General features: G+C 35.6%; 1 protein-coding gene across 25 annotated transcripts in view; it reads left to right on the top strand.

Moving 5' to 3' along the window:
* Nucleotides 1-20,451, top strand: part of MBNL1 (muscleblind like splicing regulator 1) — a gene marked incomplete at its 5' end in the record, with an annotated part of 193,871 nt that overhangs the window by 150,066 nt on the left and 23,354 nt on the right. For 23 of the 25 annotated variants that reach the window (XM_081080087.1, XM_081080082.1, XM_081080085.1 and 20 more), the window contains 2 exons: nucleotides 3,436-3,606; nucleotides 13,532-13,732. In XM_081080087.1, the coding sequence (XP_080936213.1) occupies nucleotides 3,436-3,606; nucleotides 13,532-13,732 (372 nt within the window). Of the gene's footprint in view, nucleotides 1-3,435; nucleotides 3,607-4,644; nucleotides 4,756-13,531; nucleotides 13,733-20,451 lie in introns of those variants that run through there. The other 2 variants (XM_081080081.1, XM_081080071.1) reach the window with 2 other exon arrangements.

Here is a 20,451-nt window from a genome sequence, read left to right as displayed (position 1 = left end):
AGTAAATAAAAAACTATATTTATATTTTTGCACTGATCCTAGCAGCGCAATTTAATGTATTTAAGGTGAAATTTCTGGATGATTTGGAGGAGTAGCTCCTGTATAAAAATCTGCATGTGTGACCGCTAGATACTGATTGAATTTATGCTTTTAGATTGTTAGAATGGATTATCACTATATAGATTTTTGGGTTGCCAGTCTCTACACAGATCTTTCCTCCCTGGTAAAACTTGCCACCCTGTTACCTTTTCTCCTTTTTATCATGCTAAGCTTTAGCCTGTGTTCAAATTACTGGTCTCTGAATAAACACACCGTTAGGTTAGTACAACTCAGAATCAAAAGTTTGGTATTAGACTTAGTTTTGATTTTCTATTATCTTTATTGTCTCAGGATAGAGTTAGAGTAGAATTCATCTTTAATCATTTAGTAAGAAGTGTTCATTCACTTATTCTGCAAATGCTTATTGAAGTATGGTGCTGGGAGCTCAGAAACAGAGGAACCTGGAGAGGGAGCAGTGTCATATTTACCTTAACTCTCAACGAAAGGTATGCTGCTTGTGGTTTTTTCTGGGGCTTTAGGCAGTCTCTAGAAGAGGATGTTTAGTCTAACTTATTCTTGACCTTTTATTTGTCAAACCACAATTATTCGGCAACACAGTCAGCATTAAATAAGTTTTGAACTTCCTACAACACTGTTTATCTAATATCAGTTGCAGAGACTATTATTTTTTCCACACGTCAATGAAAAATTCACATGGCTTTACAGAATTGTATTCTGCTAGATCAGAATAACCTGGGCCCCCAAACCTGTTGCCATAGATTCTCTGTGGAAGAGGCTTTTTATTGTAGTCTGTATACTTTTTCAAACACATCCGCAGTTGATTCTTAGAAGCATAGCTCTTTGAATGTGAGGCTCCAGAGCAATCCAATCAAGAGGGGGAATTGAAGGGTTGCATATGTAAGAAATGTAGTAGAGTGGCATTGTTCCTGAGTAGATGTAGTAAACACAAAATGAAAACCAAAGATCTGAGCTGTTAAAAGTTTTGAGATGTGCTGACACAGGCTGAATGGTGGGCGCGTAGGATTTCTCTCCTTCATTATTTCATTCTGGACTGTCTTTGTAGGTAGATCGGAAGGGGGCTTTGTGTTAACAGAGGCACGAGAATGAAGTCCTGAGGGAGACAGATTTTAGTGTTGGCAAGGCCTGGTTCAAGGCCCAGGGCTACCTCTGTGCTATTTATGGAACTACAGAAACTGAGCTGAGAACTGACAGTAACTGGATCCTCAGGGTGGATATAACTCTGCTTAGCTGCACTTAAATTAGTCCAATCTTAGTAAGAAATATGATGTGAAGACATTAAGCAGCAGATTTTCTCTTGGAGCCAAGTTGTTCTTTGTATGGAAAAGGAGGTTTTTCTCTAGGTTATGTCAAGTGAATGTCCCTGAAATCAGGGACAATCAGCTCATGGGTCATCCATGAGCTTATTTATGTTGGCCAGTCGTTCTGTGTGGTTTATCTTATGACTCTATATGTTGTTTTTTCGTAGAGTTATTTCACATCCAGATACTTATAAGCGTGGTGATTTCATATGGAATAAGTCATAGATACGTAAATCTTACTTTATTTGTGAACATATCAATAGCCATAACAGATAGTATAAAAACTACCTTCATTCCAATATTTTGTTTTTCTTTTGTTGGATATACATTTTTGGTGGGGCCGGGGGGGGGGAGTGGGTAATAGCAGCTCCTGACTTGATCTCACTCGGAGAACGTCATGCAGTGCCAAGGACATGACATATCAATTATCTTCTTTAATCTTCATAATGAATCTGTGGTGTAGGTTATATAGCAATTTAAAAATGGATAAAAAGCCTGAGGCTGAAAGAGGTTAGTTTTTAGATGCAATTCATGCAGCTGATGAGTGAGAGAGCGAGGCCTCTAGTGCAGGTTTTGAGACCTGTAAGATCCTTGTTAGCAACTACTGTCCTCTATTGTCTCTTGATTTAAAGTATTGTTAGTAATGCTTTATTACCTAACGCTTGTTAAATAACAGGTAGTATCTTAGAATATTAGCCCTGTGTAGAAACTTACTCCCGAAAACCTTAACCAAAACAAGGGAGAAGTCGATCATTCAAATCAGAATCGTGCCAGCTTTTATCACAAACTAAGCATCAGTTTTCTGTGTCAGTGTACAGTATGACATCAACTTATGGCAAATAGATTTTTCTTAGAAAAATCAAAGAAAGCTCGAGGTGGTTGATGCCGTCAAGTAAATCTTTTACCCTCCAAACAGTTTTAATTAAATTTATTGGGGAAAGAAGTTATAAAGGCAGTAATTGAGGAGATCTGTCACTACCAATATGACTTGACAATATATTGAAGTAATATGGGGACAATCCCTTAACACAATATTGCGTGTTCCAGACTTTAATATATACAGAGGGTGCCCCAAAAATGTATACACATTTCAAGAAAGGAAAAAACTGTATTAAAATTGTAATACTTGATATGTACCAATAACAAAAGATGAATACAAGTCACGTTTGACTTCTGCAATGATAAGAGGTGCGCACAGTGGTTCCCATCAGAGTAATTTTAATGCAGTTTTTCCTTTCTTAAAATGTGCATACATTTTTTGGGCACCCTCTGTATTTTTGAACAGAATCATCCTAAAACAATGATTTTTGTTTTATTGTCACTTATTTCTCCATTTTACATTGTAAATTACTTATGGGTAAATATGTCCATTTCTTACCGTTTTGTAATACTTAGGCAATGGAGAGTACATGTATCTTTGAAAGGTTAAAGGTTACATTTTTCACCACTGCTTTCTTATACTTACTAATCTCTCTATACAGTGAGAATATGTGGGAATTTTCTTTTCATCTGTAAATTTCTTAATACTTGGGCTTTGGAAGCTTAATAGTAATTTTAATTTTGTTTGTTATGAGATACTTGTTAAAGGTGTTTGAAGATACAGTGTGCCTTGAGTCCTTTAATCCACTTCCTTAGAACTCAGTACAAGTAAAAATAGATGGTAAAATTTCATGATCCTTTTGGGTTCATTCCAGTTAACCAGAAGATGCTACAGAAAAATAATATTCTTTATTTAGTAGTCTGTGTTTTAATATTATCCTGGCAGTTTGTAGATTTTTAAACTTGGATATTGTTATAACAGTGCTAATATTAGAATAAAGTAAATTCTTTACACTTTAACACCTTTTCACCTGTCGTAATACCTTAATTTTTCAATGCATGTGGGTGAATTCATTACCTATTCTAAATGTATTATAAAACCATATGGACGAGATACACTGTGAAAAACCCATGGTAGATTCAAGTGGTAGGTTTGCATTATCGTTATTATTTTTATTAATAAAATTTGCTGATTTTATTCTTTTTTAAGATGATGTTTTCTGCTTTTGTTTTTAAGGGTCGTTGCTCCAGGGAGAACTGCAAATATCTTCATCCGCCCCCACACTTAAAAACACAGTTGGAGATAAATGGGCGCAATAACTTGATTCAGCAGAAGAACATGGCCATGTTGGCCCAGCAAATGCAACTAGCCAATGCCATGATGCCCGGTGCCCCATTACAACCCGTGGTAAGCATGTTTTCAGTCCTCGTTCCTTAAATTTGTAACTCCAAGGGCTCAATGTCAATGTTAAAGTCATGATTGCACTAGATCCAGTGAACATAGGTAACAGTAGTTGCCTAGCACTTTGTACCAAAATTGTCAGTCAAACCCTGAAACAGTTTTCACACTGTAAAGTTACTCGTCTCCTGCGTAAATCATGTGAAAATGTATGTTATAGCATATTTCCCCCTAAAATTTTCTGCAAATCAAATCCTATGACTTTCAAGTGTTAATTTTTTTTTTAATGGTCATCATACTCATCAATGTAGTCCATGTGCGTTTTCAGGCTACTTTAATGGTAATAATAATCATAAAAATTGGCATATGTCATCTTTAATTTTGAGAAAATTATTTCTATTCCTCCCTCCTTGAAGAGAATCTCTACAGTTCTCTTTCTTGGAAAGGAGCCTTTGTTCTTCTTTTAAACATAAATTGAAATTATTTCGTGGTTACAAATGCTAGGAGAATTCTGACAGTGGTGCATCAATATCATAGACTCGAAAGCTTCATCGAAAGAGAAGTAATCAGAGAGGCAGAAACTCCAAGAGATGCTAAAAAAAGAGCTAAATTTTATAAACTGTAGGTGGTCGTGGAGATTTAATGTTTACTAAGTAGTGTTTGTGGATAACTTTTGAGTCTGAACATATTTATTTATGTATGTATGTATTTGGATTGGGGGGCGGGCATGTGATAAATGACTTTAAGTAAACCTTTACTCACATTTATTCATAAAAATGTAAGAGATTAATGTCATAATTTTAGGTTGTAAAAGGTGTCATTATTAATTGTGATATGGTAATTTTGTCCTTAAATGCATGTTGAAATTTGCAATAAGAATATATCAGTCAGTAATTTATGTCACTAACTTTTATGCAATATTGTGGTCTCATGGAAATGTAAAGGCCCACATTTTTCTGATATGCTAACTATAGCATGTGTTCTAACTAATTTTTTTCCTAATACATTTTAACACCTGAACTCAATGTAATTATTATTCTCTCTTAGAACTTAATGCACCAATCATTCCAAAAAAGAGGGGGGGATTGCATTTCGAGGTGGGAGGGATCTCCATATCACATCGGCAGTGATACCAATTATCAATACTATACAGTTGAGGTGAGAGAATATTGTAATTCTGTGTCTGTTTTAACCTGATTTATATATATATATTTTTTTCTTTTTCCATTATTGGGGGCTCAGTTTAAAATATGATATCTTAAATTTATCTTTGTGATATCTGCTAATTTCACATGTCTATATTGGGATAGCATAAAGACTTTCATTTGGTTTAAAAAAAGTTAAGTTATAATCCTTCTCTCTAGCATAAAAAATATAGAACAATAATTCTTTTTTGACACTTAGCCCTCACATACAGTTTCAAAGAACCGATAAAGCCTTGGGGTGGCCACTACTTTAATTGATAGAAGGTCTCTCCTTGATGTGAGATCCTTTGTTCCACTTAAACATTTAAAGCACGTTCTGCCCTCTCAGTAACCAGGAGCACCTCTGAAATCAGCACGTGTCATTCCCAGACTGCAGAGTGCAGTACTGGTCTTGGCAGAGAGTTCCTCTGAATTGGTCCTTGAGTTTTACTTTCAAGGCCATTTCCAGGATCATCACACGCATAATTCTGGGACAGACTATAAACAACATTTATGCTCATGGCTTTGAAAAACTAGTAACAAATATGTGTTGTTTATGAAATGACTAAATCACAGATTTTTGAAACCGTTAGAAAAATCACCATGTTTTCTGGGTCTTTGTTGGAAAATTCTCAGCTTAGTCAAAGCATTAATTTTCATCAGCACATTCAGGCTCTATGTTAATTTTCCTTGATATGACTAGATTTGAATGTGGAATTACCCTTCTGTTAGAGACATCATGAGGTCATCATCTAAAAATATGCTCTGGGCAGAGTGACGTTTTTGTAATAAGTATAGAAGTCATTTTTATTATTCAATTTCAAAGCATTTGTGGTTTTAATGGGGTAGAGGCTTTAATATGGGAATGTTGCCTTCAAAACCCCACCAGAGACTTTTTGATCCCTTTTATAGTCAGCCCTGTTTTGAGGAGGATAATGATACGGAGATTCAGAAATAAACGAGATGGTCATAACCAGCTGCCTACTGGAACTTTAATGCTGGGCCTACAATTAGGGACTATAACAGGGCCGGAAGCAGCCAGGTGACTAATACGGAAAAGGCTTGTCACTCAACGAGAATGGCCACTGGTACGGATGATCGTGTTTAAGACATGGCATGAACTTGGGTACAAACCAGGTAGTGAGGACATCACAGGAGATAGTAGTGTGAGCAGACCCAAAATACCAGGAGTGTCAGCAGTGTCCAAACAGTGATAGGGCTTGTAGGCCACACAGATGAAGCATCTTAGTTCTCTAAGGGCAACCAGTTTGGCCCTCAAACAATAGCTTGGGGGAACACGATGGGGTCAAGGGGCTAGCAAGGTCTGATCAGATTTGGAAGCATCTAATATTGTGTCTGGCATGTAGCAGAAATCAAAAATTGCTTGATAAGTGAAAGAATGAATGAAGGAAGGAGTTTCCCAAACATGAGAATAACAGGCAGAGGTTCATGGTACTTACATTCCCCAGTATCCAAAGGAACCGGGAACTGAAGCACAAGACCAAGTATAGAGACTGCAGCATAGAAGGGGCACTGAGGTGGATGTGTTTTAGCAGACTTGGAGCAAAGGCGACCAGGGGCTTTGTGAGGGTGCTGTTGGGACCAGGAAACAGCTATTATGCCACTCAGTTTGGGTTCTCATTTCCTTATAGATTTTAAGAGTCCTATAAATTTAAGATTTTTGGAACAAGACACTAGGCTGACTTGGGGAATGCTGGGATTTATAGGAGCATTTCCTGTTTTTATGGACTTTATTAGGTTGTAATGAAATGCACCAAGCCAAGAATCAGAAAGAGGCTTAATATTTTGGGGACAAATACAATACTCTAAGGGCATTTACTGAACTCAATACTTTTTGTATCATAAAGCCTCGTAGCCATCCTATAAAGTAGGTAATGTTATCCCAAATTTAAAGATGAAGACTCAGAGGTTCAGAGAGGTTAATTAATATGACTGGCCCTGCTGGCCCTGCTACTGACTAGCTATTTAACTTGAAGATAAATGGAAGACCTGTCATATTTAATTATCCAAATCTAAAAAATAAACATTTTGGGCTTTTTCCCTAAATGCAATTAAAAAATATTATCTTTACTTTGCCATGCACTATTTGATGCAATGGTCATCTAACGACAATTTATCAAACAACCTAACCAATGGTAGATTACACCTTGTGGCTCATGACTGGAGGCATCTGGTATGTTTCTTTGGTTCAGCCCTGAAAATTGTTTTTCAGAAATACTGTTGATTTCAGGCTGTTGTCATTGCCCTCGAGAAGCTCCGCATAAGCAGTGGCTGTGCAGAGTTTCATCTGAGCTCTGGAGTTCCAATAGAAGTGGCCTCGCATGCCTCTCCGTGTGCTCCAAAGGTTAGCCTCGGCCATCCATAATTTCTGATGGCAGCTGCCTTTAAGATAAACACACCTAGCTGCCTTGAGGTCCATAACTCATGTTGAATTTTCTGTGTGTTTCATGCATTTAAAGTAGCCTAGGGATAGAGAAATTCCAAGTTATTGGATTTAGCTAAAGTTTTGGGAGCTGCTTTGCTGCCCCTGTCACTTGTCTTCCTTTGCTGCTGCCTCCTGTTCCAAGTATTTGTTGGCAGTTGGATGCTGAAAGCTTTGAAGTCATCATTTGTAACCCTTCCAGGAACACCTAGAATTCTTAAATTGTTTTTTAGTGCTTTACTTTCCAGTTTATCCAACTAGTGGTTGAGATAAGGCCATTTCATCCCAAAGTGTTTCTGGTAAAATATTTCCGAGTCAGTCACCCTGAATCATATTTCATACATTTCATCCATCCTGCCCTTCTTCTTGCCTGTTTCAGTCAAGGAGCCTGCACTTCCTCAAGCAGCTTGAGAATGGGCCTGGAGTCTTAGGGACTGTCACATTTGTTGATACTTTTCTGTTTGGAGGGCTGGAAGTGAGTCTTTCTATCCTTTTTCCTTTTTCTTTATTTTTTTAAGATTTTTATTAAAATATAGCTAACATGCAATATAATATTAGTTTCAAGTGTGCACCACAGTTATTCAACATTTATGTACCTAAAGAGGTGATCACCATGAAAGGTCCAGCAACCATCTCACACTGTACCACGCTGTCACAATATTAGTGACTATATTCCCTATGCTGTATAATACATTACATCCCCATGACTTATTTGTTTACTGTGTCTTCTTTATTTAAATGTTTATTATTTCAGGAAAACTGTATCCAAGGATAAAGTGGAATTAAGAATAAAGCAAATGTTTATTTAATTTGCCTAGTCAGCAAATCAGTCTAGAAACAGAGTTGAAAACAGTACTTCTTTTATTGTAGTTATATGCTACCTTTCTAGAAAAAAATACATTGAAATGTGAATTTGTTGATAACTCCCATTAGCTTTGAACTCTATGTTTATATTCAATAATTTTTTACAGTTCAAGTATGGGGTTGTGCCTTCCAGAAATCTGATTTCATACATCTTGATTGTGCTGTTATTTAAAACAAAAAGCTTTGTTTTTCACTATTTGCAAGTTTGACCTTCACAGACAGACACACACACACATTCACACACAGAAAATCTAGACAAATCTGACTTTAAGTTTATGTTCTGTAAATCCCAGCAGATACCAATTATATATTATTTATTGTATGTACTCCCTTTATTTCATTAAAAATTTCCAACATTGTTTGCAAAATAAACACTGTTTCACATAGTGTTTTAAAGTAAATTAGGGCCCCTATGATATTTGCCACATTACAGCATGGTAACATGGTAACTCAGAAATTTCAGTATCAAAAATTGCAAAACAAAAATAAAAGAAATTAAAGTTTTTAAATAAGCGTACTAGAGAAATTAATAATTAAATTTTGAGGTAAAGAGAGGAAATAACATTAAATTTCTTTTTAAATGTTCACCTACATTTCTAGAAAACATTTAATGCATTTGCTAGTTTCTGTGGCAGAGAAAAACAGTGAGCAAGCAAATCCATTAACATATTTGTTAAGCAAATGTTTGTAGAGGACCTGTATAGATGCCAATTACAGGATATATACAAAATTAACAAATGAGATCACAAGACTGCCCTGCAGTCTAGCTCCAGTAGAAGAGATGATCAAGAAAACACACGTAATGGTCAATGTGAATTTAAGTGATGAGGTGTTCTAGGAGAACAGAGGGCCTGTTTCTAGTGGGGAGGTCTGGGTGGATTAGGGGAAACTTCAGCCGAAGAGTCCTGATTCTTAAAGCATGATTAGGCATTCAATGGATGAGCTGGGCAGCAGCAGCCTTCAATGTGGAGGGAAATCATGTTCAAAAGAGAGTCACAAGAGAACATGTCTTCTTAGAGACCTCGTGTAGAATCAGAAAACTGAACCTATTCCTGGTTTAAAATAGTAGCAGGCCATGTATTGTGTGAACTTGTAATCAGCCAGGAACTTTCATAAGATACTTCTTGACTACTTTCCCCAGAGATTTTGATGAGAGGGGAGTGGCAAGGCATTCGGGGTTTAAAGTTCTCTAATGGACAGCAGCACTGAGAACCACTGGTTTCAGAACCACCTGGAATCAGACACAGCTATGTCTACATCGTAGGTCTTCCATGCTTTTGTGACTATGGACACATAATCTCTGTGAGCCCTTTTCCTTAGCTGCAAAATGGGACTTATAATACGCACCTGCCAAGGCTGTGATTCATTTACAATTCATTCATTCATTCATTCATTCACTCAAGCATTTATTCACTGTATACTGGGTGTGCCAAAAAATATATACACACAACTTGTATTCATCTTTTGTTATATCAGTATATATTGAGTATTCTAATTTTAATACAGTTTTTTTCCTTTCTTAAATATGTATATTCTTTTTTTTTTTTTTGGCACCCTCTGTATTTATTGAGTACCTCCCATATGCCAGGCATCATTTTGAGTGCTGAAGATTTAGCAGTATACTGAACAGATATTCCGCCACCCCTCTTAAAACAAAAACAATAGAGTTTTTGCTTGTGATTGCCCCCTGGAGTTTATACTCTACTGTTACAAGGATTAAATGTAGTAACGTAGGTAAAGCACTTAGCACAATGCTTGGCACACAATAAATAGAAGGAATTATGCTAATAATCATGTCTGCACACATTTAACTAGTGTCATAATATGAAATTGAATAACATTTTCATTTATAATAAGCCTCATTACCTTAATGGAATCAGAATGTCTCATTTAAAAACAAACAAATGATGGGCTCATAAAAGCACCAGCATTAGTAAGCTTGCAATTTGTTTTTCTCTACTGAGGATGTTCACTGGCAAAAGGCAATAAGAAGCTCACCTTCCTTTTGCCTTCCGGGAACCAAGATGTCTGTAAATCATTATTACAAGGAAGCAGTCAGTATCAAATGTACTGATTATGTAGTTATACATTACCCTGTGGATACTTCAGACTAAACAGGGTACCACTTGATAATACCATTGCTTTCATAGCTGTCCTTGCGATTCTGCTGAATCCTCTGCAGGATGGCCTTTGGAATGGAGTATGGGCAGTGCACCAGTTCAAGTGTTTACTAATCCGATTAGGGCACTCTGATGGGGCCAGCAGGGACCTGCCTCCCACAAGGTGCTCTTCAAAAAAGGGTTGTAACCAAGTCACAGAAACTCAAAAGAAATGAAGGAATGTTGTACTTTTTCTTTTGGCAGCTTTTGGAATCAAGTTTCAAAGCATAGAGCTATTATTATTGATTGCCTGCCTGTTTAGCAAATAGCTCTACTTATCTGGAGAAGGAACAATTTGAGATAATGCTTGTTGAATAGTTGATGTTTCAGATTTTTAAAAGCTGCTACAGAATGTACAGAGGGACAAAGCCCTAAAATTCTTCAAATTTGAATATTCTCATCTAAATTGATTGGCTCCGACAATCGATTCACAGGACAACTCAATAGAAACAATCCAGTGGGGAAATTGTTGCAAGTTAATAAAATCCATATTTTTATCTAATGGGAGTACTATTTTTTTATGTAATATGCAATTGCTGTTTCAGATGCATTATAGATTATACATGTATTTTACTCAATGAGATTTAACAAAACTGAGTTTTATTGGCCACTGGTCTTATTTTTCTTAAAATACATACACTTTTCTTGCCTCCAAATCAGCTGGTAAATTTGACCTGTGCTTCTTAATGATTATAGTAGATTGTGTCCAGTGATATACACATCTCAATAATTTTCTGAAGTATACATTAGAAGTGCACTATCTGGAAATACTGGTTAATTTATAGCAATAGAATACAAACAGGAATAATATTACCTGGCTTCTCTGTATACTAAACTAGTCTTTTAGTCTTCTGTGCTAAATTTTCTATAATTCTTACATATCTAATAAAAAAATAGACTGCTGGTCTGGTTGAAATTTCACATACTGGATCTGAGACTACATAACAGTATCAGTGTTACCTGATATTTCTGAGTAGAAATCCAAGTTCCGCATACATTCACTGGGCAGGTCAGTCACCCCTGTTATGCTGCAGCCTTGGCAGCCAGGAGACAGTACAGCAGCATAAAATCAGCTACTATTCAAGTAACTGGTGGGCAGAGATTGCCCTGGGCCCCAGTTTCTGTCAGGTTATGAGTTGTTAATATCTGGAATGCTTGGATAGGTTCCTGTTGTCAGAGGGTCTGCTTTGTCCAGGGAGGGTCCTGGGACTGGGAAGTATTACTTCAGGCCACTTCATCAGGCAGGAGCCATCAACCTGGCAGGGCAACTAGCCATAGCATTTAAAAAAATACTCGGGAGGCATCATTACTTTAACTTGAAAGTATCAGTGACATCTATCTATGATATATTGTTTCTTCTCCCAAGTGGATCAAATTATGTATTAAATATTCTACTTTCCACAGTCTTCTTAGTAAGACTGTGTATGCTAGCTGCAAAGATTTTGTCCTAAAATGATTTGTGAGGTCAAGAGAAGAGTGCATCCCTAGGACAGAGATTTTCAACCTCAGCTCTGTGGACATTTGGGGCTGGATCAATCTTTGTTGAGAGGGGATGTCCCGTGTGTTGTTGGACGCTGCTAAGCTTTACCCATTAGATGCTGTAGTACTTCCCAGTTGTGACAACCAGAAATGTCTTTACACATTACCAAATGTCCCCTGTGAGGCAAAATCACAGTTGAGAACCACTGCCCTAAGAAAAAGGGAGTTCTTCAATTCCATTTTACTCTTACAAATACAGGATAAGTCAGGGCCAAACTAGATAAAGGGAATATTTTGTAGTTTTGTTTTTTTTTAAACATACTTCTTTTGAGCTATAAGAATTACATTTGTAATATACATCTTAATTGCATGAAACTTTACTCCAAAGTTCTTGTGAATATTATATATACTTGGGATCATTTAACTCCTCAGTCCTCTCAGAGGGAAGAATTAGCTACATTCTAATGTCCCTTCTCTTAGGTTGGTGCAAAAATAATTGTGGTTTAAAAGGTTAAAAATTGCAAAAATCGCCATTACTTTTGCACCAACCAATATTCTAAAACAAATTTCTGTGACTCTATTGCTTACCACTGGGTAAAGAAAATAAATTGTTAAAAATACCTTAAAGAATGGGATCCATTTTGTCCATTAGTAGTTGTTGTGTGTGTGTGTGTGTGTGTGTGTGTGTGTGTGTGTGTTTTAACTAAAGTTTATTGGGGTGTTGTCCAGTTTTGTGTGTGTGTTTTGGAGACAAATATTCTTACACAAAGCATTAAACTTCAAGAATTGAAACTCTGTTGAATTAGGAAGTTGAAAATATATCACCGATGTGATGAAAAATTGTTGTATTGGGTTATGCTTTTAAAACCAGAAAAGCAAATTGTCACAGTAGATTTCAGGTAAATTATTTAATTCTATCAACAACAGATCTATTTCCTGATAAGCACATTTTCATATCAACAAATAGAAACCATTCTCGTATATCCATGACAGCATTTCTGGCAGAAATTCTATCTGGTAGCATTTTCTTTGGTGCTTCCATATGTATCCCCTTAAACAATCACATAACATTTCCTTCGAAGTGTTGTTTCCGACTTCATATTTCAGAATGGTGTCTCCCTAGGAAGGTGAATTTGTTGTTAAATATTTCACAAGGGTGTGATAGGCTGGTGGAACCTTTATAATTGCCCCCAGAAAACCCTGCAACTAGTGAATATTCCAAACACTTTATCTTTTGTGCTCAAAAGGAATGGTGTCATCATCACCTTTCACATATCCCAGGAGGTTTATTCACAGTTTGCATTGACTGTGAAACTCAGTTACCCATTGAGAGTTCTGCTTTATTTATTCCAGATAATAGGACACTGGCAACCTATTAACAGTTGTAAACGGATCTTTCAAGTACATATGACACAGCAATTATGACATGTATTTCTTAGACAAGTTTCTAGGATTACATCAAAGATGAAGGTTAGGGAGCCACAAAAAGTTTCTGTATTGAATAGTTTATCTAATGTTCATGAAGAAATTACAAGTATTATAGACCCCAAGTTTCAAAATTCCAGTGGAAAATGTAATGATATGTTACCTATTATATTATAGAAAAACATTGATTTGACGATGCTTTTTAAAGAAACATCCTTATCTTGAATTGAGAATAAATGAACACATAATTAAGTGGAGGAAGGGAGGGAGGAGGGAAGGAAGGAAAGAAGAGTAGATTGTGGATGGATGGATGGAATAATATATATCAACTTTGAACCAAAACCTGCATATTAAATTTTGCTTTTTACTTTATTTTTCAGCCAATGTTTTCAGTTGCACCAAGTTTAGCCACCAATGCGTCAGCAGCCTTTAATCCCTACCTGGGACCTGTTTCCCCAAGCCTGGTTCCAGCAGAAATCTTGCCGACCGCACCCATGTTGGTTACAGGGAACCCCGGGGTCCCTGTGCCTGCAGCTGCTGCAGCTGCTGCACAGAAATTAATGCGGACAGACAGACTTGAGGTAGGAATGATTAGCTGGTTTATTTATGTACTGTATTTAATTTGCAAAATGTGCTGTTTCTTTGTTTATTTCTTCCATGCCCATAGAAGTTAAAAAATAAAAATAAAAATTCAAAGCGGAGATTTTGGTTTAGTGTTTGGAGCATTTTACTAGAATATAGGTGTGCTGTTCTTGATGAATGTAACGTTTATAAAAAACCACAACATCCCTGTGTAGGATACTGGATAAGATCTTGAACTTTGGGATCAGGTTGCCTGTGCCTCAGTTTCCGCATCTGTAAGATGGAGATAGTAAAGGCACTTACCTCAGAGTGTTAGAAGCATGTCTGGCACCCAGCAAATGCTTCCTGAATGTCCATTGCTGTTAAGAGCAACAAATTGCTTCAATCCACTGATATTTGTTCTCATAAAGATTTTGTTTAGTTACTACTATCAATAACACATTTCAAAATGTTTTACTGCAAATTGCCTCATAAGCCTCATCATATTTTGGTTGGAATAGCAAGGCTGCTTTGTTCCTGAAATGTTCTCTTCTAAACGTTTTTTAACTGGAAATTGTGTGATGCGCCAAGTCCTAGAGTCAAGGATGGTCAGATGTATGTGCTTTGCTGTTGCTACACGAAAAGGAAATTAAAGATATAAATCTTATGTTGAAGTTGTTGTCCAGAGTTTCAGCATGGCTGTAAATTAGTGGATTTGGTAAAGCATAGATGGAAGGGGAAATGGCAACAATACCGTACATTGAAGCTCTAAAACCTAGCATTGGTGTCCAACTAAAGAACAAAACGACCTTTTCCTCTTTTCCTTGGTTAGGATGAGGTAATACTTAGTGCTGAGAAGTTTTGCATGTGTTAATTGCTAAGAAAGTGGCAAGATACGGCTGTTGTGTGAGCATTCTTGACACTAATAATTTATCAAGTTAGCAGAAATTTATTTAATAAGCACCAGTTTCCTGTTTATTAAGTTTCATTGCATGCATTACAGAGGATCTCAGATTTCAGCAAAGTTATAACTTGCTACCACCTTTTGATGGTAATAACAATAGATGCTATTTATTGGATATTTACTATCTACCAAACAGAGGGTCAACCCTTCACATGCACACACATTTAATTCTCAAAACAATCTTATGAGGACGATACTATCATTAACTCCATTATACAGGGCAATAAATTGAGGGAAGAGACGTGACGTAATTTACCCAAGGTCGCAAAGGTAGGATATTCCAGAGGGGTATGAACCCAGAAATCCATGTTTAAACATTGCATTATTCTCCCATTCCCATACAGGTGATAGTACAAAGGAAGGCAGCAAATGTTGGCTCCTGTATAGTCTTAAAAGTTTTTGTTTTGTTGCTTTAGGCTTATTTCTTACCTTTCATTGAACATTTTGGAAAAAGCTACTAATTAAGAGATTACCATAAGTAGAACTCGGGAGAGACATTGAGGCCTAGTTCCATGCCTGCTATGGACCAAGGACTCTGCTGTAACCTTGACTTGTGGGTGGTTTGTCATTGTGCAGTTGTACTTGTTCATTAAGAAACTAATGCTGTTTTCAGATAAATGAGGAAATATAAGAAATTTTGAATATTTAAAAAACAATCAGATGCTCAATATGTGAGTTACCTACTCCACCCTCAACCTTTCTGAAGCAAACCCTGGGTTCATAATGCATAATTGTTGATTGATTAATGGGAACCAAATAGGCATTCTGAGATGAATGTCAGTTAATCAATTATTAATAGGACATGATATTCAAAAAGCTGAGAAAATCTCTATTTAAATCTCTTTAAAGCAATCTCTTTAAAAGGCTGAGCTGTGTGGTCAGAACTCCTCTAACTGAATGCTCCCACAATTTTAGGCCGTCTGGAATTGATTATATTTTTGTATAGTGTTTAATTCAAGTGATGGCTTTTGTCATTTGGTTCTATTTTTCTTTTGTGAGGAACTCCTTCGTGTATTTTGTCTGTTTTATTTGCTGCAGTCACAACAAATGGCTACTGCTGCATTGACTGTTGTTTCCATTTAGCCTGGATTCCACTTGTCTAGATGCCTCATGGTAGGACAGCTTCCTATCTTATTCTTGTTAACTGGATCTGATCCAATGTCACAGTTACAGCCTGTTTGGATGTTGCAATGTGAAGCTAAGGGGCATGTTTTCCTGCTCCATACTTGTGTCTTCAGGTTATATCCTCCCTTGTAAATTGCACTGCAGACTGGAGTCTAAAAGACATGGCAATGAGTGCACACGCTTATTTATTAATTGGCCACATGTTTAGTGATTTGGCGTTTAAATGTGCACTCTATTTTTTTCTTATGGAACTCTGAAGTACATTTTTGAAATTTGAGTTCCTTTGGAAGTGAAAAAAAATTTAAATCAGTTAAAATATTAGCCAATTCTTACTGCCACTTCTTTCTGTCTTTTTGCTACAACTTGTTAGACAATAAAGAAATTTTAAAATACCATAGATTATCAACCTTGTAATTCTTACATAATTGCTTAGAAGAACTGACATGTATTTATAACACCCAATGTGATACTACAAAAAATGTTAAATTGGAAAATGGAAATCCACAGATTAGTGCTAGTGAGATTGCTAATTAGGTGAGTAAGCTTGGATCCAGTTTCTCATGTTAGCTGAAGTTCATATTCCACAATATAAAGTCGGGATTGTACCAGATAATCTCTAAAAGCACTTCCAGTTAGAATATTCTAGTGACATTCCGGTCATTTTCTTGCTTTTAATGCTAGCCACAAGCTTCTGAAAAGTTTATTAAATATGCATATATATTATATATGTATAATATATATAATACATATGTATTGTATCTACATATTTAATATATATGTAAAACACACATATTCATATTTTTGTTGGATATTTTTTAAAAGACTTTGTAGCCACATACTCTCTATACTGTAAAATTCAGTTTCATAGTTTTCTCTAACAAGGAGGAAACATCTTAAATATGGGTCACAGTGGCCTTTAAAATTCCGTTCTGTGACCTTGAGATGCCTTTCTGTAATTTCCAAGCAGCAGTTTATTTTCAGTGATTATTTCAAGAAATTGTTAAAATCTGTAGGTACTAGAAAGGACTGAGGTTTTTGATCATGTCCCTGCTCCATTATGAAGAATTGGTAATTAAACCATTGTTTGACTTACTGTCAAGAAACAGTAATTTTTTATCGTGCAAAAAGGATCCATAAATGCATTCATTCTCTCATTTATTCAACAATATCCAATGGAGAACTATTGAACATCTTTCAAGTAAAAAGTGTTCGGAGGGATATCTTTGAAATCTCTTAATTGCTATATTTATCGATAACAAGAAAAAGTCCACATCAGAACAGTGGCAAGCTCATGAATGATGCCCAGCAATTTGTCCAATGAATAAATGAGCCAATCAATCAATCAATCAGTTAGTCAGTTAATCACAAACATACATGCTCTTCCTCCAAGTGTAGGGTAATCCAACAGAGGAGCTAAAATATGACAAATTTTTAGCATTTATTAACATTCTTCTTGGGAACATGTTTTTATTTTAAGCATTCCAACTGCAAAATAGGATATCTTATTCGCGCCCCTAGTCCTAGAGCAATGGTTTTCAAGCTTTAATGTGATTAGAATCACTTGGGGTGATTATTTAAAATGTAGAGCCTCATCTGTGAAAACTGATTCACAAGGTCTTCAGTGGCACTCAGGAGTCTCTGTCACAGATCTGCCAGGCAAGTCTAAATGCCGAGTCTATAACACACGTCCTCCAGAGGATGCCAGCATCTCCACTGTAAGTCTCGGCTTTTCATCAGTTACCTCGTGTACAGTTATTTGTGTACTGCCTTCCCCTGTTCACTTATCCTACATTTTAAGTTGCTCAGAACACAATGAATAACATAATACAATGCTTAGGTAAATGATGATTATGAACGATAATTTATACAACATAATAGCATTAATCAAACAAAAACCAAACCAATGGCCGCCTATTTCAGATGCTGCTGAAGGTAAAAGATTGCCATGTGGTTAACAGTATCATTTGTATATCAACAGTCCATATGAGGAAAACATACAGAGTAATTCCAGGAAACGTGGGCAAACCACTTGACTTCTGATATCTTCAGTTAGAGATTGTTTTAAAATAAATTATTCTTGTGCTGAAAAGTTTTATTCCACTGAGGCAATCATGACACAGGTTTCTAATTCAGGCCACTGGATACTGGACGCTTATACTACATACTGCAACAGAAGATTCTAGTGACTATCATAATTTTTATATGATTAGAAGTATGACACCTATTGACTAAACAAAAAAGAACATATAAAACTATTTGAGGAATAGAGGAACAGTGAAAGGCATGCCTAGGTTGGGATTTGTATAGGAGTTTAATGGATTTGGCATGATCAATCGAATATAAAAGACATTCAAGATTAGAAAAGCAGAGGCTTTTAATAACATAAGAAAGGCTTGTTCATAGGATTATTTTAATTTTGTATTTCTGCAGGGGACGTTTGAGTACTACCTGTATGATACTTTAATTTCCTCTGGAAAATTACCAAGGAGTTTCATATGCACAAGTTTATATAGCTTAAAAATATATTTTAAAATCTGGAATAAGGCTTTAAGATGGTTTTTTAAAATGTAACCACATCCCCATTTAAAACATCTAATGTACTATGTCTGTATCAGTTCTTACTCTTGTGATTAGTTTGAGTTTTGTTTTGGAGATAGATGACAGAGTTGTAAATTGTTTAAAATAAGGTAATTACTGATTTTGGCTTGTTCACTCATTTTTGCTGTTCTTTCACTTATTTCTTCACCCAAATTAAACTTAAAATTCCCCTATCTTTGCCATTATTGAGAAAGAGTAATGACAGTAACCATAGATTTGAGCATTTTGGCATATGGATGAAATTATTTCATAGTTGTTTGTATCTTCCTGTCCTGTTGGTTTGCACATTTGTTCATAGGAATGAATAAATGAAAACCTAGCAGTAGATCTAATGGGAAATTTTCTTTAGTTGGTCATTCCTATGTATTCAGATTTGATTTTTTTTTTTTAAATCACAGGAGGTCAAGGGACAAATTCTTAGCTGTATCATCTATAGAAATATGCTTGTGTTCTCTGACCTGATGGTAATGATGACTTCTGCCTTTTAGAGTTCAAAGAAAAATTCCATTTGATCTTAACAGAAATCCTCTGAGATAGCTTAAAGAGGTTTCTTTTTCTTCTTTTCTTTAAAGAAGAAAAAGAAGGTGCAATTATTAGATAACACACTGAAACTAGATATCACATCCTGAGATATTTATCTGGGAAATTTAATTGTACAATCAATTAACTAAGATCATTTCCTCAAATCACCAAAATTTTAAAATGTGGAAATTGAAATCCTTTGAATTGAAAGTACAGATAATTTCTTCGTTTTAAATTACATATACCCATGTATAGCCATGACCAGGAATGCTGTGGATACTTTGATAGAATCATCTATTATCCAGTATTCCTTTGTGTAAGTGTTATGTTAGCTCAGGCATAATTCAAACTAAAGTCTACAATACTTACTGTTGAACAACAAGTATGTACATGTTTTTGAATACGCTCCTTATTATTGGTCATTAGGTTTAAATTGACTTCCCAAAATATTTAAATGGACTGACCCCTGTTATAACTAGCTTTCTGTTCCTGCTTTTGAATGGTATTCTTTAAAGATAAGAGTTAGAGGTGGTGAGCACAAAGCATATTAAAGGAATCTTTCTTTAAAGAACATGAAAATGACTGCCCAGTCTTGAATAAGATCAAACATTGACATTAATTTCCTTAGAATTTCAGTGCCTTAACTTGCAGAGCAGCGCTACTTATAAAACCTGTTATTATTTTGACCAGTTTGAAATAAGGGGATATCAAAAAAGTGTATATACATGACTTGTGTTCATCTTTTGTTATAGGTACATATTGTTACAAGTTTAGCACAGTTTTTTCTTTTCTTAAAATACGTATACATTTTTTGGCACCCTCTGTATGTTTGTCATGTTTATAAAAAATTAGAGATGCAATAACACAACTCTAGTTTAAGCAGATGTGTACGGTATGTTTTAAGCTATCTGTACGTTTTCTTATTCAGTATTCTTGATTCCATGGCTATTAAGTGTAGGAACTAGAACCCACAATTGCTGGTTCTGAACTCTGTCTTCCTTCTGCTGTACCACTGCTATTTAACTAACAAAAGAAGCTTTATGTAGAATTAATTCACATTTCTTTGGGAAGTTTTTCTGATTACTTTTTTCTTTTGATTATTTTTTTATTCCATAGATGTTTTTCTGGAAATGGAGTACTTAAGTGTTTTCAATGAATATCTTCATTGAAATGACGGTTTTTACTGTAAAAGCAACCTCTTACCCATTTTGTATGAAAGCATATAAAACTTACCTAATTTACATAATAAGTCCTGCTTTATAATACTTACAGAGTAAAAGACTCAACAAACATTCTTCTTGGTTGAAACATATTGTATGTAAAGCTGAATGGATGGAATTATTTTAATAATAGGTTTGAAAACCACCTATCAAACTATAAAAAGTAGTGCTGTTTGTTGATCCTCTAATGCCATTTCTTTACATTTATTCATATAAAATGATCCAAAAATGCCAATAGTTATGAATATATTCTTTGCAATGTTTTTGGTATTTGGGAATATTGGAAATGATCGATATTATGCTCATCTAC

The sequence above is a fragment of the Rhinolophus hipposideros genome (genome assembly GCF_964194185.1).
Source record: "Rhinolophus hipposideros genome assembly, chromosome: 2".
Taxonomy (NCBI): domain Eukaryota; kingdom Metazoa; phylum Chordata; class Mammalia; order Chiroptera; family Rhinolophidae; genus Rhinolophus; species Rhinolophus hipposideros.
This window is presented reverse-complemented; position numbering and strand designations above follow the sequence as displayed.